This window comes from Mytilus trossulus, chromosome 2, assembly GCF_036588685.1.
Source record: "Mytilus trossulus isolate FHL-02 chromosome 2, PNRI_Mtr1.1.1.hap1, whole genome shotgun sequence".
NCBI lineage: Eukaryota > Metazoa > Mollusca > Bivalvia > Mytilida > Mytilidae > Mytilus > Mytilus trossulus.
In genome coordinates this window covers 34376138-34395778 of record NC_086374.1, presented here as the reverse complement: position 1 = coordinate 34395778, position 19641 = coordinate 34376138, and the positions used below count along the sequence as shown (strand labels likewise).

The 19641-nt window shown below is 31.4% G+C and overlaps 1 protein-coding gene across 2 annotated transcripts in view; it reads right to left on the bottom strand.

The window, feature by feature from the left end:
- LOC134707073 (organic cation transporter protein-like) overlaps positions 1 to 17069 on the bottom strand; it is a 38624-nt gene extending 21555 nt beyond the window's left edge. Inside the window, exon 1 of one of the 2 annotated variants that reach the window (XM_063566561.1) lies at positions 16603 to 17069. In XM_063566561.1, the coding sequence (XP_063422631.1) occupies positions 16603 to 16745 (143 nt within the window). In that variant the 5' untranslated portion in view covers positions 16746 to 17069. Of the gene's footprint in view, positions 1 to 10220; positions 10652 to 16602 lie in introns of those variants that run through there. The other variant, XM_063566559.1, reaches the window with a different exon arrangement.
- Between the last annotated feature and the right edge of the window lie 2572 nt (positions 17070 to 19641).

Genomic DNA, 19641 nt, shown 5'->3' with positions numbered 1-19641 from the left:
TTCGTGCGACTTAAAAACATTTTTTACTGAGGGTAACACAGTATGTGAGTTTTCATACGGTATGCAAATTGAATTATTTTACTGCGAACTTGATATTTAAATCTTGCTTTCAAATCTCTTATAATGATAGTACCTGTTATTGATTTGATGCACTAAATGTACCAGTTAAATTATTGTTGAGTGGTTCAAACTTTTTATCTAATTACACGGGATGGCTAGTCTTGCATTAAGTTAGTTAAATATTTACAAATAACAATTGAACCGTGTAGCGGCAAATTGATCATTCAGTTTTGACTTGTATGCTGACAAAAGAGTCTTACTTTGCATCCGGAAAAATGTATAACAGCACCCTAAATTGATTTTTAAAGACTTACATAACCTGTTATTTATTGTCCCAAAATAAGAGAAAGAGACATACCATTAGTCACATCGTGTGCTATATATAGTGCCGACATAAGACGCAGTATGCTATAGTGATAACTAGCACACTGCGGAACGAATTTACTGACTATCTTATTTAAAAAGTGATATTAGATTAGGGTTACTGGTTTATCACAGTTATCAATCTTAAATAGAAAACAACCTGCTTCCATTGGTCTTTACAAAAACCAACGCCAACAATAACATCTTGTTAGCTTTAAATGTGATTTCTTCATTTATTTCAATCATTCATCACCAACATCTTTGTTTGTTGTCCAGGTACATGTAAAACCTTTCAGATTTTCCCCCAATGCCGAGTTGCTTTTACAAAGTGACATAACACAACTACGGTTCCAAAAAAGGGGGGTCCGGGGGTTGGAACCCCCCTTTTTTTGGACGATCAATCCATTTGAATTGGAGCATATAGTTGGGCCCCCCTTTTACTCTGGTTGGAAACCCCCCTTTTAAAATGGCTGGATCCGCCCCTGCTACTAACCGTGTATTCAAAAAACCACGACAACTAACCATATGTGAATTATATACGGTATATTTAAGTAAGATAAAGTGTGTTGTCGCCGAAAGTGCATAATTTATACAATGCTATTTTCAACAGACCACAAGCATATATGAATTAATGGGATGAGAAGACATAAGCAGCAGTAATTCGGTATTGTACATTGTTGTGTTTATTGTAATGACTTACACATATTTTCCTTTTCCAAACAAGGAATTGTTTGTGCTTTTGAACTTAAATGCTTGCCCATATAAGCATCCGAAGTTAAATATTGTTCATGTTTAGTACCTACGATATCCGCTTTTACTTAATAATTTTTTTTCATTTGAATAAAATTATTAAAGTAATAGTATTATACCGCTGTTCAAAAGTAATAAATGGATTGAGAAAAAGCGAATCCGGATATAACAAATTAAAACAGAGGGAATGACATCTGCTACCAGAGGAAAGAAAACATAAGAACAAATGAATATTAAACTGGGGTCTTGTCAATTATAATATAATTTCACCATTTCTATAGTGTTGGAGCCATGAATTAAAAAAAAAGATATGTTATAATTATTAGGTTTGTAAGAAAACACAGGTAAATTAGATTGATTTAACTTTTTCAAGGTGTTTATATATGAATGGGTACAAAATATACAGTATCGGATATTTGAAACTCGAATCCGAAAGTTTAAGAATCTGTGACCATAAAAACTGAAAAGCATTTGAATGAACGGAGCAATGGAGTAGTACTAACAATTCTAATAAGCCAAATACTTATCCTGCAATCTTCAGTGGAAGCGGAAACTTAAAGGCAAATCAATATCCTTGAATGAAAGTGGAAAGTGGCAAAGCAGTGAGGGGCAAAAGAAATTTCATCCAATTATTAAACGGTAAAGTCAAATAAAAAAATGACCTTTTGGATTAAAGATGAATTATTTGGAAAAAAAAATCGTTTGTTGATAAAAAAAAATCTTTCTATTAAGGTACATGTATCTATGTTAGGTGATTGGGAAGCAATTTGAATGTAGACTACTCAATTGGAAACAAAATATTCATCTTATACATTTATCTCAATTGGATAACTTGTTTTTATCTTACCACTCTTACACAATGTTCATACGTGTATTTACTTTTGAAGGACATTAAATTCGGCTATGCATTAACAGGGTAGAATTTTAATCTTCAGTATGACTTCGAAAAACTCAATATTATTTTTGATAATCTCCAGCTCAGTATATATTATGTCATGATATGTGCTAAACACCCCCAGCACTTTACTTTGCAATTAATGAGAAGAGGAATAACACCAGGCAGCCTCTTCGTTTTATGGAAAACCCATTGATGGCCTCCGTCTCTTTGACACATTCCATATTTCCATTCTCAATTTAAGCTTACTCCCTTTATAACAGTTGCTTTCATTGAAACTTTGGATATGAGAAATAAGATAGCACAACTGTTAACGTTATTTGCAAAAGGAAAACACGTTATAAGTTATAACGCAACCTTCATATCATAAATGTTAGTCGTAAACCGCCAACACGGGAAAAAATACGCTTCCATACTTTTCTTCTCGATCGTTATTCTTCGCTAGGAAATAAACTCATCATAGATACCAGGACTAAATTTTATATATACGCCAGACGCGCGTTTCGTCTACAAAATACTCATCAGTGACGCTCGAATCCAAAATATTGTATATGTAGAAATAGGCGTTTAATTAAGTTTTCATGTTTCATGTTTCATGTGGTGTTCTTCACTGAGTGTTAAGTAAATGCTAGGATAATGTTCAAATTTTTTTATCTACCCATCGCATATGTTTTATCATTTGTGTAATTGGAAAAAACAATAATAAATGTCTTTGAAAGCAAGTATGCCCATTAAATATTCATTGGTCAAATTGAATGTTGGTGTTCCGGAGTGTGACTAATTTCATAAATATTTTAAATGCAATTTTATTTCGTTTTTGTCATCCATAGAATGTATTTATTCACTTGATATTAACGAGTTAAACTAACTATATAATGTATAAACACTGCCTATCTACCATCTATATTGATATAACTCGACTTAAAAAATACACACGAACGTTGACCGAGAAACTCAAACTTAACAAGTCATGTTTTGCTTCAAGGCCTGTATGCATGAAACATCTTGACTTAAGTGTTTCCTAAACTTAGATTATAGCCCGAATTCACCTTTTAAAGGAAAATCCTTAATCTGTATGCCTTAACTTATGAAGTCTTTATTTTACTTTACTGATTGACCAATACACACTTTTATTACGAGCGGGTGTTAAATTTGTTTTGATATATTAAACAATTCCATAATACATTACAAGCTAAAATTTGAAAATAAACTCATCATAGATACCAGGATTTAATTTTTCATATATGCCAGACGCGCGTTTCGTCTACAAAAGACTCATCAGTGAAGCTTGAATCCAAAAAAAGTTGAAAAAAGCCAAATAAAGTACGAACTTGAAGAGCATTGAGATACAAAATTCCTAAAAGTGTTTCCAAATACAGCTAAGGTAATCTATGCCTGAGGTAGAAAAGCCTTAGTATTTCAAAAAATCTAAATTTTGTAAACAGTTAATTTATAAATATAAACAGATGACAGATTGGCGTATTAGAGCAAAGGTACGTTGACGTTTTTATTGGTGCATGAGACGAAAAAATAATATTTAATTCATCGTGCTCGATGAAGGGATCCGTTTATTTACTCGAGACAACAATTTATTTTTAAACCTAATAATACGCGATAAAGGTTTCAATGACGTAGCACTAGTGTAGCATTTTAAGCATGCTCTAACGAATAGTTTTGAAAAATGTTTTTTCTTCAGTACGAATTTTACCATATTTGTTCAGCATCTTCTGGATTGCCTTTCCCCTCACCCTAACTTAAGTGTTTACTAAGACAAATCTATATGAAAAAACCGTTATACATATTGGCCCAGATGTAGTAGTATAAATAAATCATATACGAAAACAGATTCCAAAAGATGCAATACCATCTCCAAAAATAAATGGCAAAAAAAAACCAACATAAAACGAATAGTTATCAAAGGTACCAGAATATCCTATGTTATGATGTTCTGATAAATCTCGAAGATAGCAATATTTGTAATCAAGGTAGTCATTTAGTTTTATAATTATATTGAGTTCATGGAAAATATTGTAGTGCGTAACGCAAAGAGGGGTTTTAAAAGAACTATTTTTATCAAATGCACAAAACTTGCTGCAAACAGTTCCTTTATTATATTATAATAATTTTCAGACATAACGAAGTTATCTTACAGACTATCTCAACGTGGTATTTAGACGAGTGGCCTATCAAAGTGATATACTATTGGCTTCAGTACTTATTATTATGAACCTACTTATATTGTACAAAAACAAATGCCAACGATAAGAACTTGTTAGCCTTAAATATGTTTTAATGATTTATTTCAACTGTCCAGCATCAATTTGGTGGGCTATTGAAACCTGTTAGATAACCCCTCAACACTGTGTTGAGATTACAAAGGTACTTAAAACCACTATTTATTTTATTGAAATAAACCCGCCTTATGAAATTAGTTATCAAAGGTACCTGGATTATAATTTAGTACGCCAGACGCGCGTTTCGTTTTAATAAGACTCATCAGTGACACTCATATCAAAATATTTATAAAGCCAAACAAGTACAAAGTTGAAGAGCATTAAAGATAAAAAAAAAATCCCAAAAGTTGTGTAAAATAAGGCTAAGATAATCTATGCCTGGGATAAGAAAATCCTTAGTTTTTCGAAAAATTCCAAATTTAGGAGATTTATAAAAATGACCACATTATTGAAGTAAGATATTGTTTAAATTAAGTTTATGATATTGTTTACATTGTGTTGTATATTAATTTAAACAAACAGTATCATAAAAATATAAATTGTACAGATTATAAACAACATTAGTGCAAATACAATGAAAAGAAATAAGGGGAAAAGAATAACATTACAAGACGACAAATATTCATAAAAAACCAAGGGTCAAAGATAGAAAGCAACTCTACGTCACTGCACGGCTTTCAACATTGAGCAAATCCTTTATCGTATAATAAGTTGTAGACGGCCATTGACTAACAAAATAAACGAACTTTCAAAAGAGAATAGAGAATACCATTACACTGCATTTTTATAGAGCAAATGCACCACTTTTTAGAGTGGTCATAATTAGATGGCCCATATGTAACATGTCATTTATCATCTTATTTATAATAGTAATTGTTTATTTCTATTCGTCCTTTACATGTATAAACTTTTTGTACTAGACTTTACTTAAATTACATTCAGTCAAACATATTTTAAATAAGTAAAAACATAGATATTATCAAAACCGCCATCCGTTGGCTCATTCCCAAACACGTCTACTAGCAACGGTAACGATTGAAATATGCTATGTAACACGAAGTTACGTCTATTCATAGTTGTTATACTAAAAAACATTAAGCTGATTTGTTTGGTTTCTATCGAAAATTTTAATAACTTATACAATTACTCCTATGTATTTAAAATAATATGATTGGCTAATAACTTCAGCATGGGAACCGTGTATTTTTTCCAGCCCAGTAGTCAATACTTCTGTGTTGACATGAAAATCAATTATAATTAAAAACCAAAAGGACTTTCCATCAAAAACAATGTATTTTTATATGAAAGTTGTAAAATTAAGTTGAAAATGTCATTTCAATCGTCAAATGATAGCTTATTGTACGCTAATTCCAAAAATATATATGGATTTTATACAATATTTTTTTAAATAAGGGCGATAATTTGTTACTTCCGGTTTGAAAAATGTTACTTCCAATAATATTTGAATATTTACTTGACACTGATTCCAAAAATATCTGGTTCTATATACTTTTATATAAATAAATTACAAAACAAAGCTACTTCCGGTTGGTTTTTTTCAAGGTTAAACGGTTTGATACCTTTTGCCAAAGGTCTCATGGCTTTATCATGTATACATATGAGGTAAAAGCAAAGGTCAAATATTACAACTCAAAATTAAGCTATGACCTTGAGATCAATTTCAAGGTCATAAACAAAGGACCTTAAATAAAAAGACCATATGTCTTTATTATAATTATTTGTTGATGAGTTATATCACCATACGCGTATTTTTAAATACAAAAGGGGAAAAATTCCCTTTGACGTTCAACGTACCCTTGCAATAAAAATGTACGTGTTATGACATGTTGCAACTAACAATTTGGTAAAAATAATTTGTTGATAGCTTGTACGGTTTTAGTAAATATGTGAAAATAAGCCAAATTCAAAAATTAGAATATGACCTTCATCTTTGACCTAATTTTCATTTTTTTGGACGAAGGACTTCAAATCGAAAGATCCTAGGTCTCTATCACTTATGTTTCTGTTTGTCTTTTTCATTTTTAGCCATGGCGTTGTCAGTTTATTTTAGATTTATGAGTTTGACTGTCCCTTTGGTATCTTTCGTCCCTCTTTTATGGTTTACAAGATAGAAATGCATATCACTTATATCAAATGCACAAGGGGAAATAACTCTCATATGGAGTGTTCATACTGCTTCCTTCAAAAAAGGACAAATCATGGGAAGGATATAACGATCAATTTTATAAAATAAATTTGTCGTAATCTTTTACGGTTTCGAAAGAGTACTGGACACAAGGAAAACAGTGTTTGGGGAGATAACTCATACAGAGAAAAGTATTCATTTACGCAGGGTAAATTTCAAAAGCACATAAACTGTTCGATATCATATACCAAATATCTAAGCGACGAAAAAAGAAAAAAAAATGATAATCAGACGAAAACAATAGGTCTTTCCACAGAAAAATGGAAAGACATAATTATGGTGATTTTTTTAAAATTTTCATGTTACACAACATTGATTTTTTTGAAAAACTAAGGATTTTCTTATTCCAGGAATAGATTACTAAAGCCGTATTTGGCACAACATTTTTTGGAATTTTGAGTCCCAAATGCTCTTCAACTTTGTACTTGTTTTGCTTTATAACTATTTTTATCTGAGCGTAACTAATGAGTATTATGTAGACGAAACGCGCGTCTGGCGTATTAAATTATAATCCAGGTACCTTGGTTAACTAATTTCATATGGCGCAATTATGCAGGGTTTATTTCAATACAATTAGTAGTGGTTTTAATTACCTTTGTAACCTCAACACAGTGTTGAGGGGTAATCTGACAGGTTTCAATAGCCCACCAAATTGATGCTGGACAGTTGAAATAAATCATTAAAACATATTTAAGGCTAACAAGTTCTTATCGTTGGCATTTGTTTTGTTTAAAACAATATAAGTAGGTTCTTGCTAATAAGAATCGAAGCCAATAGTATATCACTTTGATAGGCCACTCGTCTAAATACCACGTTGCGATAGTCTGTAAGATAAATTTGTTATGACTGAAAATTATTATAATATAATAATGGAACTGTTTGCAGCAAGATGTTTTTATTTGATAAAAATAGTTCTATTGAAACCACTCTTTACGTTACGCACTACAATATTTTCCATGAACTCATTATAATTATAAAACTGAATGGCTACCTTGATTACAAATATTGCTATCTTCGAGATTTATCAGAACATCATAACATAGGATATCGATTAAATACAAAAGAGGGACTTATATATATTTTGTTAATATAAGTCCGTGTTTTATGATTTTATTTTTACAAATGTAATAACTAGTATGTAAACTTGGCAACAATCAAATATAAATAGGTACAACCTTGACATACATTCTTCATTGATTGTCTGGGGTAACTATGCGTATTAAAAAAAAATCGGACAAGGATAATCGACGCATTAATGAAGGTCAACGTCTGGTAAACCATCCGTTTAGAAAATTACTAGCTGTCAATACAGTTAATGTTATTTCATGTTCAGACTAGCTTGTAAAAACTACAAACTTTTGGTACGGTTGGTTCGTTACTTAGTTTTGAATAGAGAGTAGTATATTTTCTTTATATGTATCAAGGCAGGCGGCACAAACAAAACTAAAATAGATAAATGAAATTTACAGTTGTTATAGGTTCATAGATTTTAATTGCATGAATCGTATTTTAAGTTATTAGGGTGAAGTAGCGTTAACTTAAGCTTTTTTTTTAAAGAAGCGCCATTTACCAAATAATAGCAACTGGCTATGTTCAGGACTTTCCAATATATTTTTTGTTGTTAAAAAACTGTGTGATTACGACCCATGATAGTTTGAAACTGGATCATTACTTGGTTAATACTGCAATGTACTTTCAGTCATCTTATCGTTGTCACAGGTTACATCTGCAAATTGTCCTCACGTATGAAATTTGCTTAAAGCATTCAAGTTAAATTCACCTTAATGAAGGCAACAGTTGTAAACCAATGTTCAAACTCGTAGATCGATTTAGAAAAAGCAAATCCGGGTTATACCGAGAGTATACAAGTACATTTTGATTTTTACATACATTTATAGGAACTTCAAGTTTCAAAACAAATGGTATTTTTCATGATTTTTATTAACCTGAAAACTTGACAGTTATTTCAAGTATAACCTCATTTTATATAACACTCTTGTGAATTTCACTAATATCCGCGTGAAATGACGAAATTCATGTAATTTAAACGTCCCTGAGTAGAAGGTGGATTGAATGTGTATAAGCCGGTTTATTCCCAACAGTATCATGTACATGTATGTGCATGCATATGCCAGAATGTATGATTTTATTATCGTCGATTGATGTTGCTCGTTACATTTTTCTTTTTAACTTTTGTGTCAGAAATCATACTAGTATTGTCTAAAGCTATGAGGTATGTTTCGACATTTTTGAAGGCAGTATTTGAATCTTAAGTCATAAGAAACCTCAAATAATAATAAAAAAATAATGCATATGTTTATTTATAACTCAATGGATAGTTTTTATTATAAAACTTATGTACATATACTTTTTTCCGAAGAAAACTCTTTAATTTGTTCATATATAGAAGAAGTTTACTTTATTTTATTCCAGGAAGCAATTCCCCCGACATATTTTCCGTATGCAAAGTGACCTCAGTGTGACCCATCTCGTAAAATTCCGGTGATCACAATACGCATGGATGTCCTTAAAATAAACTATTACCTGAATTTACATGTTTAATACGTGCTTTTTTCAGTGCTTTTTTGTTGATAATTGTCGATTGTTAACAAACAGGCTTCAAAACACGAACTTTAATTATCTGCCTTATTTTTACAACAACACTGTCCGATTGAAAAAAAAAAAGAGGATTATACGAAATTTACACGAAAAAAATGATAAATTCGTGCACAGAAGACTACGTTTATGATGTTTGTATGCATTGGTTCAAGAATTGGAAGAACATTATTTTTCACAGGTCACTCGTTTCTTATGACTTTAACAGTTGTGAATATTCTAGCTTTTTGGTTTTTGATATTTGTTTGTCTCATTTGCAATTATATATCCTTATATTTGAATACAAAAACAGTAGCAGAATACATAAAATCTGTCAGGGTTTATTATACATGCTGTAGTTTTATTTTTCATTCCTCGAATATTTAAAATGGTAATATTTGGTCATGGTAATTTCTGGTAGGCAAATGAATATCATTAACTTGTATTATAAAGGATGGTAAATTTAACGGAAAATTTATCATTTCATAAGAAAAGAAAACTTGTTTTTTGTTTTGTTATACTAATATGTATGTATTTTCATGTATAAATATAACAAGATAAAAATAACAAATAATAGTCTATTGAAATGAATGAGAGAATTTGAACTAAAAATGTTCCAGACCTGTTTGCAAATCGACAAATATCGTTTAAATCATTCTACAGATATTATAGTTAAAATTAAAATACATGCTTTTTTATTTTATGAATATAATCATGACAAATTAAATACATATTGTTAAACTCCATATTCTAAAATTTCCAAGTCAGATAACAAATAGCGAATTATTTTGTTCCAATTATGATAACGACAATCTCTATTCCAAAAATGGGACATTACCTAGTTAGACTCAGAATTTCACCGAGCTTGTTCTTAATTGAGCAACACGACGAATGCCATATGCAGAACATGATCTGCTAACCTTTCCGATGCACTTTGCAACATCCATGATCTAGTAATCTATTATAGTGTTTTGTTGAATGGAATTGATGCGACTGTCAGACATGTGAGAGGAATAGCTATGCATAAAACCAGGCTGTATCTTCAAAAAGTAAAACAATTAGAACGTTTAATTCAGGACACGAACGGGTGAAACGAATATTACTAAAAATAACGTACCTATGAGCGTGTTCTCCAAAGACAAAATTTAATGCGAATGTTGTCATGGCATTAAATATTGATGATATAGCTACGATGACCATAAACACTTTTTGATATTTTCCAAATTCTCCAACTTGTCTTATAATATTATCGTATTCCATTTTATGGAAAAATACTATCTTTATGATATATACTTATTATATCCTTGCTTATGTGAAATGTATCAACAAATAAGGTTTCTTCTGTCGATATAGTATTTAAATGTAACTATGCTATGCTTCAGTTAGTTCCTGGGTACAGTTCATAAATTTTGTTGTATCACTGAACAACACTGCCTGAACTATTGACATCGATCACAAATTAAAATATTCACTACAAGGTCGAATGTAAAATCCTAAAACATTAAATAATGTATGTGTTAATATTTTAAAAACTTCTATACTATTAAAGGGAAAACGGTAGTATTACATTTTCCCAGCATTAGGTTGGCCTTTTGTGTACCCAAGACAGGTGAAGGAAGTCAACTTATGAGCGCTGTGATTGGATGTAAGGGTACAATATATTTTTTATTTATCTATGAATAACTGCAGTTTGTATATTTACAATATAAATTTTAAAACCTATTGAAATATTTTCTAGAGAATTATTTGAAAAGGCTTCCAAAATTTCATAAATTTGGTGCAAAATGACGGTGGGCATGGATAACATAAACCAGCTCCGTTGGAAATTGGTCATGATACTATTTGGTTTCAATTTTTAGAATACAGTAATAAAGTACAAACACCACACATAACTGTTTTATTCAAGTTTTTATCATAAAAACTGGTAAATTTAGAAAATGTTAGTATTGTCGCCTATGGCAGAATAAATACTACCGTTTTCCCTAAACGAGAAGACCTCATTCTGGGTGTCGCTTCTCTTCTTTCCACAATAAATTAATCTTCATGCCTCTGTGTCCTATATGTACAGTGCATAATCGCATTTGTCATCCATTTATATGATTATCCAGATTGAGTTATTTTGGGAGAAAAACGAGAAAAAAGGCGTCCGGATATGTTTCCGTCATTGGACGAAATTTTAAATCAGATTAGACTTCCGGTTTGCGTTTTCTGTATACTTTATCATACATATACTACGAATAAAGTGTATTTTCTGTCTAATATCCGTCATAAGACGAAATTTTAATTCAGATTAGACCTCCGGCTTGCGTTTATTGTATACTTTGAAACAAATACATACACTAGGAATAAAGTGTATTTTCTGTCCGATACCATTTTCAAGTTTACTATCCACGGCGGTCACAGAGTTTATTAAATAGAGAGTGTCTGAATAATATATCAATGACTGCCGTGGATCGATTATTAAACTGAGAATTGAATTGAAGAGAAAATACACTTTATTAATAGTAATAAATGAAGCAGGACCTTTATGGGACTTCGGGAACGGGTGTTTGTAAGATCAAAATTTCAGGATTGACCATTTTGGGATCCGGGATTTCTTTTTTCGAATTTCAGGATGTCGAGATATTTAATTTATATTAAATTCGGAACCTCGGGATTTCATGTTCTTAAGACCGGGATATCGGGATCAGGCCCCTCCCGGTGCGATCACCTCCTTTTATGAATGTTTATAATATACAGATAAGCGCTAAAATTATCCATGTGTCATTAAAATTAATAGAGAACTAACAAAAAAAGGATGTCTTTTGTGGAAAAAGGAGGAGCCGGGCTAGAAAAACAATTATTTGGTTTTCATGTTATATTTGTTATTCTCGTGGTGTTTTGTCTGATGCTTGGTCCGTTTCTGTGTTATGTCGTTGTTCTCCTCTTATATTTAATGCGTTTCCCTCGGTTTTAGTTTGTTACCCCGATTTTGTTTTTTGTCCATGGATTTATGAGTTTTGAATAGCGGTATACTACTGTTGCCTTTATTTATCCTGAGTGTCCCAAATTACCTATGACTTTTGATATCTTTTCTGAAATTCTCCAGTCTTTAAGTTTTTTATAAAAAAAAAAGAAGATGAGGTATGAATGCCAATGAGACAGCTCTCCGCAAGAGATCAAAATGACACCAAAATTAACATTTAAAGGTCACCTTACGGCTTTCAACAATGTACAAAGCCGATACTGCATAGTCTGATATAAAAAGCCCCGAAATGACAATGTAAAACAATTCAAATGAGAATACTAACAGCCTTATTTATTAACAGAAAATGAACGAAAAAAACAAATATGAAACACATAAACAAACGACAACCAATGAATTACAGGCCCCTGACTTGAATGTTCATAATATACTACATGTATGTTCATAATGAAATTAATAGAAAACAAAAAAAATAGGAATTTTGGAAATAAAGAAGGAGGGTTAAAAAAACATTTTCCTGTCCCCAAGTACCTATTACTTCTGATACTTTTCCTGAAATTCACAAGTCAGTAAATCTTTTACAAAATTCTTCCTACAACACTTTACATACTTTCACTATAATAATACATGTAGGTCACAGTATGATTTCCTATTCAGCGTTTATCGTCCTGAATATGCATGATATATTTGCCACTGGACGTTAAGCAAGCAACCAAAAATCAACTAACCTATTCAGTGTGACTCAATGAGATTTTCAAAATCTTACACACGGATATGTTAAATCTAGCTTTTTCTTTATGAAAGTCTATATTTAAATCCTTCTTACATATATGATAATGTTTCTTTATTGTAGCGATAAATTAACAAAACTTCACGCGTTATTTGTTTCTAAAATTAAAATACGGGCAATGAAGGTTTCTTTTACATCTATCATCGATTGAACTTTAAAATATTTTCCAAATCGGCAACAAAAAACTATCAGACGATTAAAATTTTGAAGTAAATTATAGATTGCATTTTTATCAAGGAAAATAATGACCTCACACAGGTCCACAGATCAAAAAATGTTTCAACATATTCTTGTTTGACATCATTAAGATTGCATCTTTTAATATGTTGTTCTTTAGGTACTGTTTGTTTTGATTTGCTTATGTAGAGGGTTGTTTGAATAAGCATCTTTTAATATTTTTTTCTATTTCAAAATTTCTGCTTATCTATATATAAGCAGTTACATTTATTTTATGTTTGAAACGGTGCAAATTTTTAATTTGATTTGACTTTTACCAAAAGAAGCAGTGTAGCAAAGGAGGAAAATAATTCTGGTCGTAGGCCAGAAACACGAATATAATTGAATTTAACAGAAATGAAACAAATATCGGACTTTGGAAAAAGAGAGAGGGCTTTTGATACCTTTTATGTTATTCTCCATACATAATATCTTTTACAAAAAATCATCCTACAACAGTTCACAAGCTGTATATGACCGCGATTTCGCGGGTGTCTTCTAGTTAAATTTAATAAAGAGTAGTAAACCGCTAGGTATTATAGATGCATTTCCATTTCCTGGAGTTTATTTGTTATCAAAAGTAAAATTCATACCCAAACATCAAGAGATATGGGTCTACAAAGGTTGAGGTTGCACCAAAAAGGGGACTACATTCTAAACGGGGGGATACTGATGGTGCTGCTGATGTGCAAATGGGTACTGCAGCTGCTGATGTGGAAAGTGATACTGAGGCTGCTGATAAAAAGGATATTTCTGCTATTGATAACAACGATGAGTGGCATGTTTGTTTAATGTGTCTTCAGATTGCATCAGTATAAGGAGAGATAAGGTGTCACTCAGTTTAAATATGAATCGACAAAAATAATGCCAACCAATGTTAAAATGAGCCCAGAACGTGACTTGAAAGATTATTTCTTAATTCATACGTTCAAGTGAGTAATTTATGTTTCAAATTTTATAACCTTAAATAAATAAATTCATAGCTATTTAAATTGTAACACAAATTTCAAACTTATTTCCATCCCTTAATGAACCCCTGACTGTAAAAAAAATTGTTCCATGATGAAATTGACATTGCACAAAATATAGCTGTGTTACTATATTTAGGAAATAAACACAACTATTTGCAGTATAAATATAAACTCGATGACAAGTCTTATACGGTAATATCCTATTTTTGATAAAGAGCATGGTGTTGCGACAACTCAAACGTATCCGTCGTCATTTGTATAACAAATACTCAACAACGTTCAACCAACTCATGATGCAGACGTAAAATGTTCGAAGGTATAAACAACTTCACCACTTCATAGACTTCACAATCCCTGGTTTAAAAGATTTTTTGTAAGGAGCAACTTTCTCAGGGAAACATGATAGGAAATGGAATACCATAGATAGATGTTATGATCAATACTTCAGATGCTCGTGGCAAATGTCGAGCATCGTTCATGCATTTTTCATATGAATTTTGTAACTATTTCAGTAGTGTCAAAAATGAACGAGTGGATACGAACTAAAAAATCATACTTTTAAGTTGGCTGAAATATAACCTCATGATTAAATTTACATAAATCTTTAAAAAGACAATTTCGATATTGCTAAATAGTTATCAAAGGTACCAGGAATATAAATTTTAGGACGCCAGACGCGCGTTTTGTGTACATAAGACTCATCAGTGACGCTCATATCAAAATATTTATAAAGCCAAACAAGTAAAAGTTAAAAAGCATTGAGGATCCAAAATTCCAAAAAATTGAGCCAAATACGGCTAAGGTAATCTATGTCTGATACAAGAAAATCCTTAGTTTTTCGAAAAATTCAACGTTTTGTAAACAGGAAATTTATAAAAATGACCACATTATTGATATTCATGTCAACAATGAAGTGTTGACTACTGGGCTGGTGATACCCTCGGGGACGAAACGTCCACCAGCAGTGGCATCGACCCAGTGGTCTAAATAGTTATCAATGGTACCAGGATTATAAATTTTAGTACGCCAGACGCGCGTTTCGTCTACATAAGACTCATTAGTGACGCTCATATCAAAATATGTATAAAGCCAAACAAGTAAAAGTTGAAGAGCATTGAGGATTCAAAATTCCAAAAAATTGAGCCAAATACGGCTAAGGTAATCTATGCCTGATACAAGAAAATCCTTAGTTTTTTGAAAAAATTCAAAGTTTTTTAAACAGGAAATTTATAAAAATGACCACATTATTGATATTCATGTCAACAAAGAAGTGTTGACTACTGAGCTGATGATACCCTCGGGGACGAAAAATGAGGATTTGAAGCACAAATTAAGAACTATAAATCATATCAAAAAGGACCATCTTAAGACTTCTACATTGGCATCAAAAACTTGCAAAAATTCTTTTAAATTTTGTAACGCGATTGACATAGATATGCCAAGTTTTATACATGTAGCTATATTTTCTTTCCTTGATTACTAGTTTCCAACATGTTTATACCACTGTCCTGATAATTTGGTAAATGAATATCATAAACTTGTATTACAAAGACTACAGTAAGTTTTTTCATTTTATAAAGAAGAAAAAAATGTTTATTTTGTTATACAGATAAAAAATAAATACATATTGCAAATACAAAATTTGATATAAAACGTTATATTCAATATGAAATAATTAAACTTAACTATTACGAAATTACATCAACTGATATCATATCTATTGTATGAATGACAAAGGATAGCAAAGGTGGGGAGAAAAATCTGCCCCACAAATAAACATTTCTACATATCTACTTCTAATGATAACATTAAGGGAGGTATGTAGATGAGAATTTGTTCACCAACTGTTTGATAAGAATTACATGTACAAGTTAACACATCAAATGCTGGTGATAAAAGGAAGTGACAACAACGCACTTACACGTGAATCACGAATATAACATCATATTGATTACACTTTCATGAGCAACACAACGGGTGCAACACGTGGAACAAGATCCGCTTACTTTTCAAGGGCACATAATACTATCCTAGGTCTTGTTATCTATATTATGCTGTGTATGCTTTTTTTTCATGGAGTTGTCAGTATGTCATCAACTTATGAGTTTGAGTATCCCAATGGTAACTTCCAACTTTCTTTTAAACAACGGGGTAAAATAAATTTAACTTTTCAGAAGGCCACCACTTTAACTTATATTGTCATTTTTAAAATATTTACAATACAAAATGACTGCCACTTTTCATGCAGAAAGTCTTTTGCAACATACAGATTTTAAAGAAATGAAACTGAGTATTCTCCAAATTATAAAAAGTATATTATTTTCAGATTTTAAATAAATCAAAAGTAATGACGGACCTAATGTTCGTGTTGATTTTCAACAAAAGCAAAACTATAGAAGGGTTCACTTGAGTGCGTGTTAAAAAAATAAAATGCATGGACATACTTATTATATATATATATGTATATCTAGGTAACCGGGTTTTTTTTTTAAGTAAACTATTTATATTTTGCACTTAGTGCAGGTTTTCATGAACAATACTATAAAAAATAACGTACCTATGAGCGTGTTCTCCAAAGACAAAAACTATTGAAAAGGTTGTCAAGGCATTGAATACTGATGCCATAGATACGAGTACCAGAAACATTTTTTGGTAGTTTCCACATTCTCCAACCTTTTTTAAAATAGTATCGTATTCCATTTTTTTTAAATACCCTTTATATACTCCGTCTATTATATCCTTGTTTATATGAAAAGTACCAATAAATGACGATTGCTACGGTCAATAAAGTATTTAAAAGTGAATGTGCTATGCTTCAATTAATTCCTTGATACAGATCAAGTATGGTTGTGTCACTGGACAACATCGACTGATCATGAACTATCGACATCGATCACAAATTGAAATGTTAAGCAAAGGCCAAATGTTAAATCCTTAAACATCAAATAATTATAAAGTGTGAATATTCTAAACATCGTAAGTTAAATCAAGAGTAGAACACATTAAGGTATTATAATATGTTCATTTCAAATTTCTGGTGATTTAGGTTAAATACTAAATATTTGGTGGTGTTTTTCAATTACATGTACATCCGTGTCAAAAAAATTAAAAAGGAGTCTTAAGGATTAATTGTACATCAGGATTAAAATGCTTAAAGATAAAGATTAAAATGAATATTGAATGGCGAATTTTTTAATAAAGCAATTAACCTTAAAACTCATATTGAAAACAAATATTTCACTTTCAAAATGTCAACAGAGATGCGTCCATTTCAAAAAAATATTTAAGTGGTACCAAAAATGATGATAAAATTCATTCGCACTCTGTATGGTTTTCATTTCGTCTTCAAATGAGTGTTCCGCAGCGAAATGTTTGGTTAAAAATATACAAATGTCACCACCAACTGCCTAGACTTGTTTTCAAGGCAACAAATGTAAATGTAAATTTACTGGTACTAGTACTAATTGTGGTATAAAGAATCGAAAAAAAGGACAAAAAGTAAAAAAAACATAAATGTAAAAATCTTAAACACATCAAACGAATGGATAACAACTGCAATATAATCCTGACTTGGTACAAACATTTTCTTATGGAGAAAATTGTGGATAAAACCTTGTGTTTTAGCTAGCTAAACATCTCACTTGTATATATAGAAAAAGTAGATGTAGTATGATTGCCAATGAGACAACTCTCCACAAGAGGCCACATGACACAGACATTAACAACTATAGGTCCCGTACGGCCTTTAACAATGAGCAAAGTCCATACCGCATAGTCCGCAATTAAAACAATTTAAACGAGAAAACTAACGGCCTAATTCATGTACAAAAGTTTAACGAAAAACAATTATAAAACACATCAACAAACGACAACCATTGAATTACAGGCGCTTGACTTTGGACAGGGACAGAAATACAGAATCTGGCGGGGTTGTTGGAACAGTGCTGTAACAATACAACATGAGAACGAACTAACAAAATTAGTTCAGACAGGCTTAACTCATCAAATGGAAACAATTAGAAATGTATATTATTACAAATAATGGACGTGGCCGGGTACTTGTATATCCCAACAACGAAAAGGCACAGAGAACAGATGTATGACAGTCGTATACAATTCTATTAAATTGACAACGATATGTGAACAAAACAAACAGACATAATAGGCTAAAAGGTCACACATAGGGATACAGCATTGAACATTGAGTTCTTAAAAAATTGAAAGACAAGAATACTTAATTCTACATTAGCACAAAAACGGGATTTATAAGTACACAGCCACGGCATTGTATAAAAGAATCACAAATATGCATAAGACAAAGCACACTCGCTAACATGAAACACAAGAATACAAAAATGTACAAGAGCAGGATAACACAATGACGGGAATCAAAGTACAGAGCCACTTCATAAGTATAAATTAAAAAAGACAAAGCTCATTAGCAAAATTGAAAGAAAAGAATACAAAGTTAGTATAGAACAATATCACAACGACGTGATGTTTAAGTACAGAGCCACGTTATCTGTAAAAAAAAAAAAAAAAAAAAGAAACACAATAAGGCAGATATACAAAGCATATGAGCGAAAATGAAATACGAGTTAGAATGGATAAATATTTACTGAACAATGACGGGATGTTTAACTACAGAGCCACGTTAAATGGATACCACACAAAACAGACCAAACAGTAAAAGATATATTATAAAAGACAAAAGTAACACATTATTAAGATGATAAACAACGTCAGTATACACAATCCAAACTGCAACACCCTCGTGTTTTATTTGTGAAGTTGATACAAAATTGGTACCTCCCGCTGAACTCTTTTTAGAGAAAGGACGAAACGTTCCTTGACATATCCCTGGTTTATCAACTTTCTGCTTAGACACTGGTGATGTTTTACAAAGTCTGAGTAGCAGCTGCCATCTCTTAAATACCAAATAAATTGGGAAATGTATATCTTATATGCAGGTGAAGTTGGTATTACTACTACTATGGTGGTGGAAATTGATAAAATCAAAATTAAAATCATCTCAATTGTCATGATTAGGCTAACGAACATTATTTAAGAAGATTGCTACAATTAGGATAATCTGTGCTAAACATATTGGTGCTTACTGATTTATATTTTTCTTCCATTTTAAGGGGCATCCTTCTGCATCGTCATTGATCGATTTGAGCTTTCTCTGTCACAGGAGAATGCCAGTAGTTCGACATGCTATTGTGGATTTGTCAAATTAGTATTGGGTGTGTATCGAATGTTGTGCATGCAGATCATATCAAAGCTTTGTATCGCGACCAATACACCTACATGTACAAGCCGCATGCTATTTTTCAAGTGAATGTTAAAGAAGAGTTACATATAGATTCTACCACTGCATCGAGTGTAATAAGATATTTATCCACTCGAGACAGTTAAATTTTCAAATTTAAAGTCCGAGCCGCGTCGGCGAGGACTTTAAAATTGATAGTTTAAAACTGTCGAGAGTATATAAATATCGTATTACACGAGATTTGGTGGTGGAATCTGTTTCTCTAATGATTTTCTAACATTATGCAGGCAAACTTATTCCTTCTTTTCGAATGATCTGCAAAAA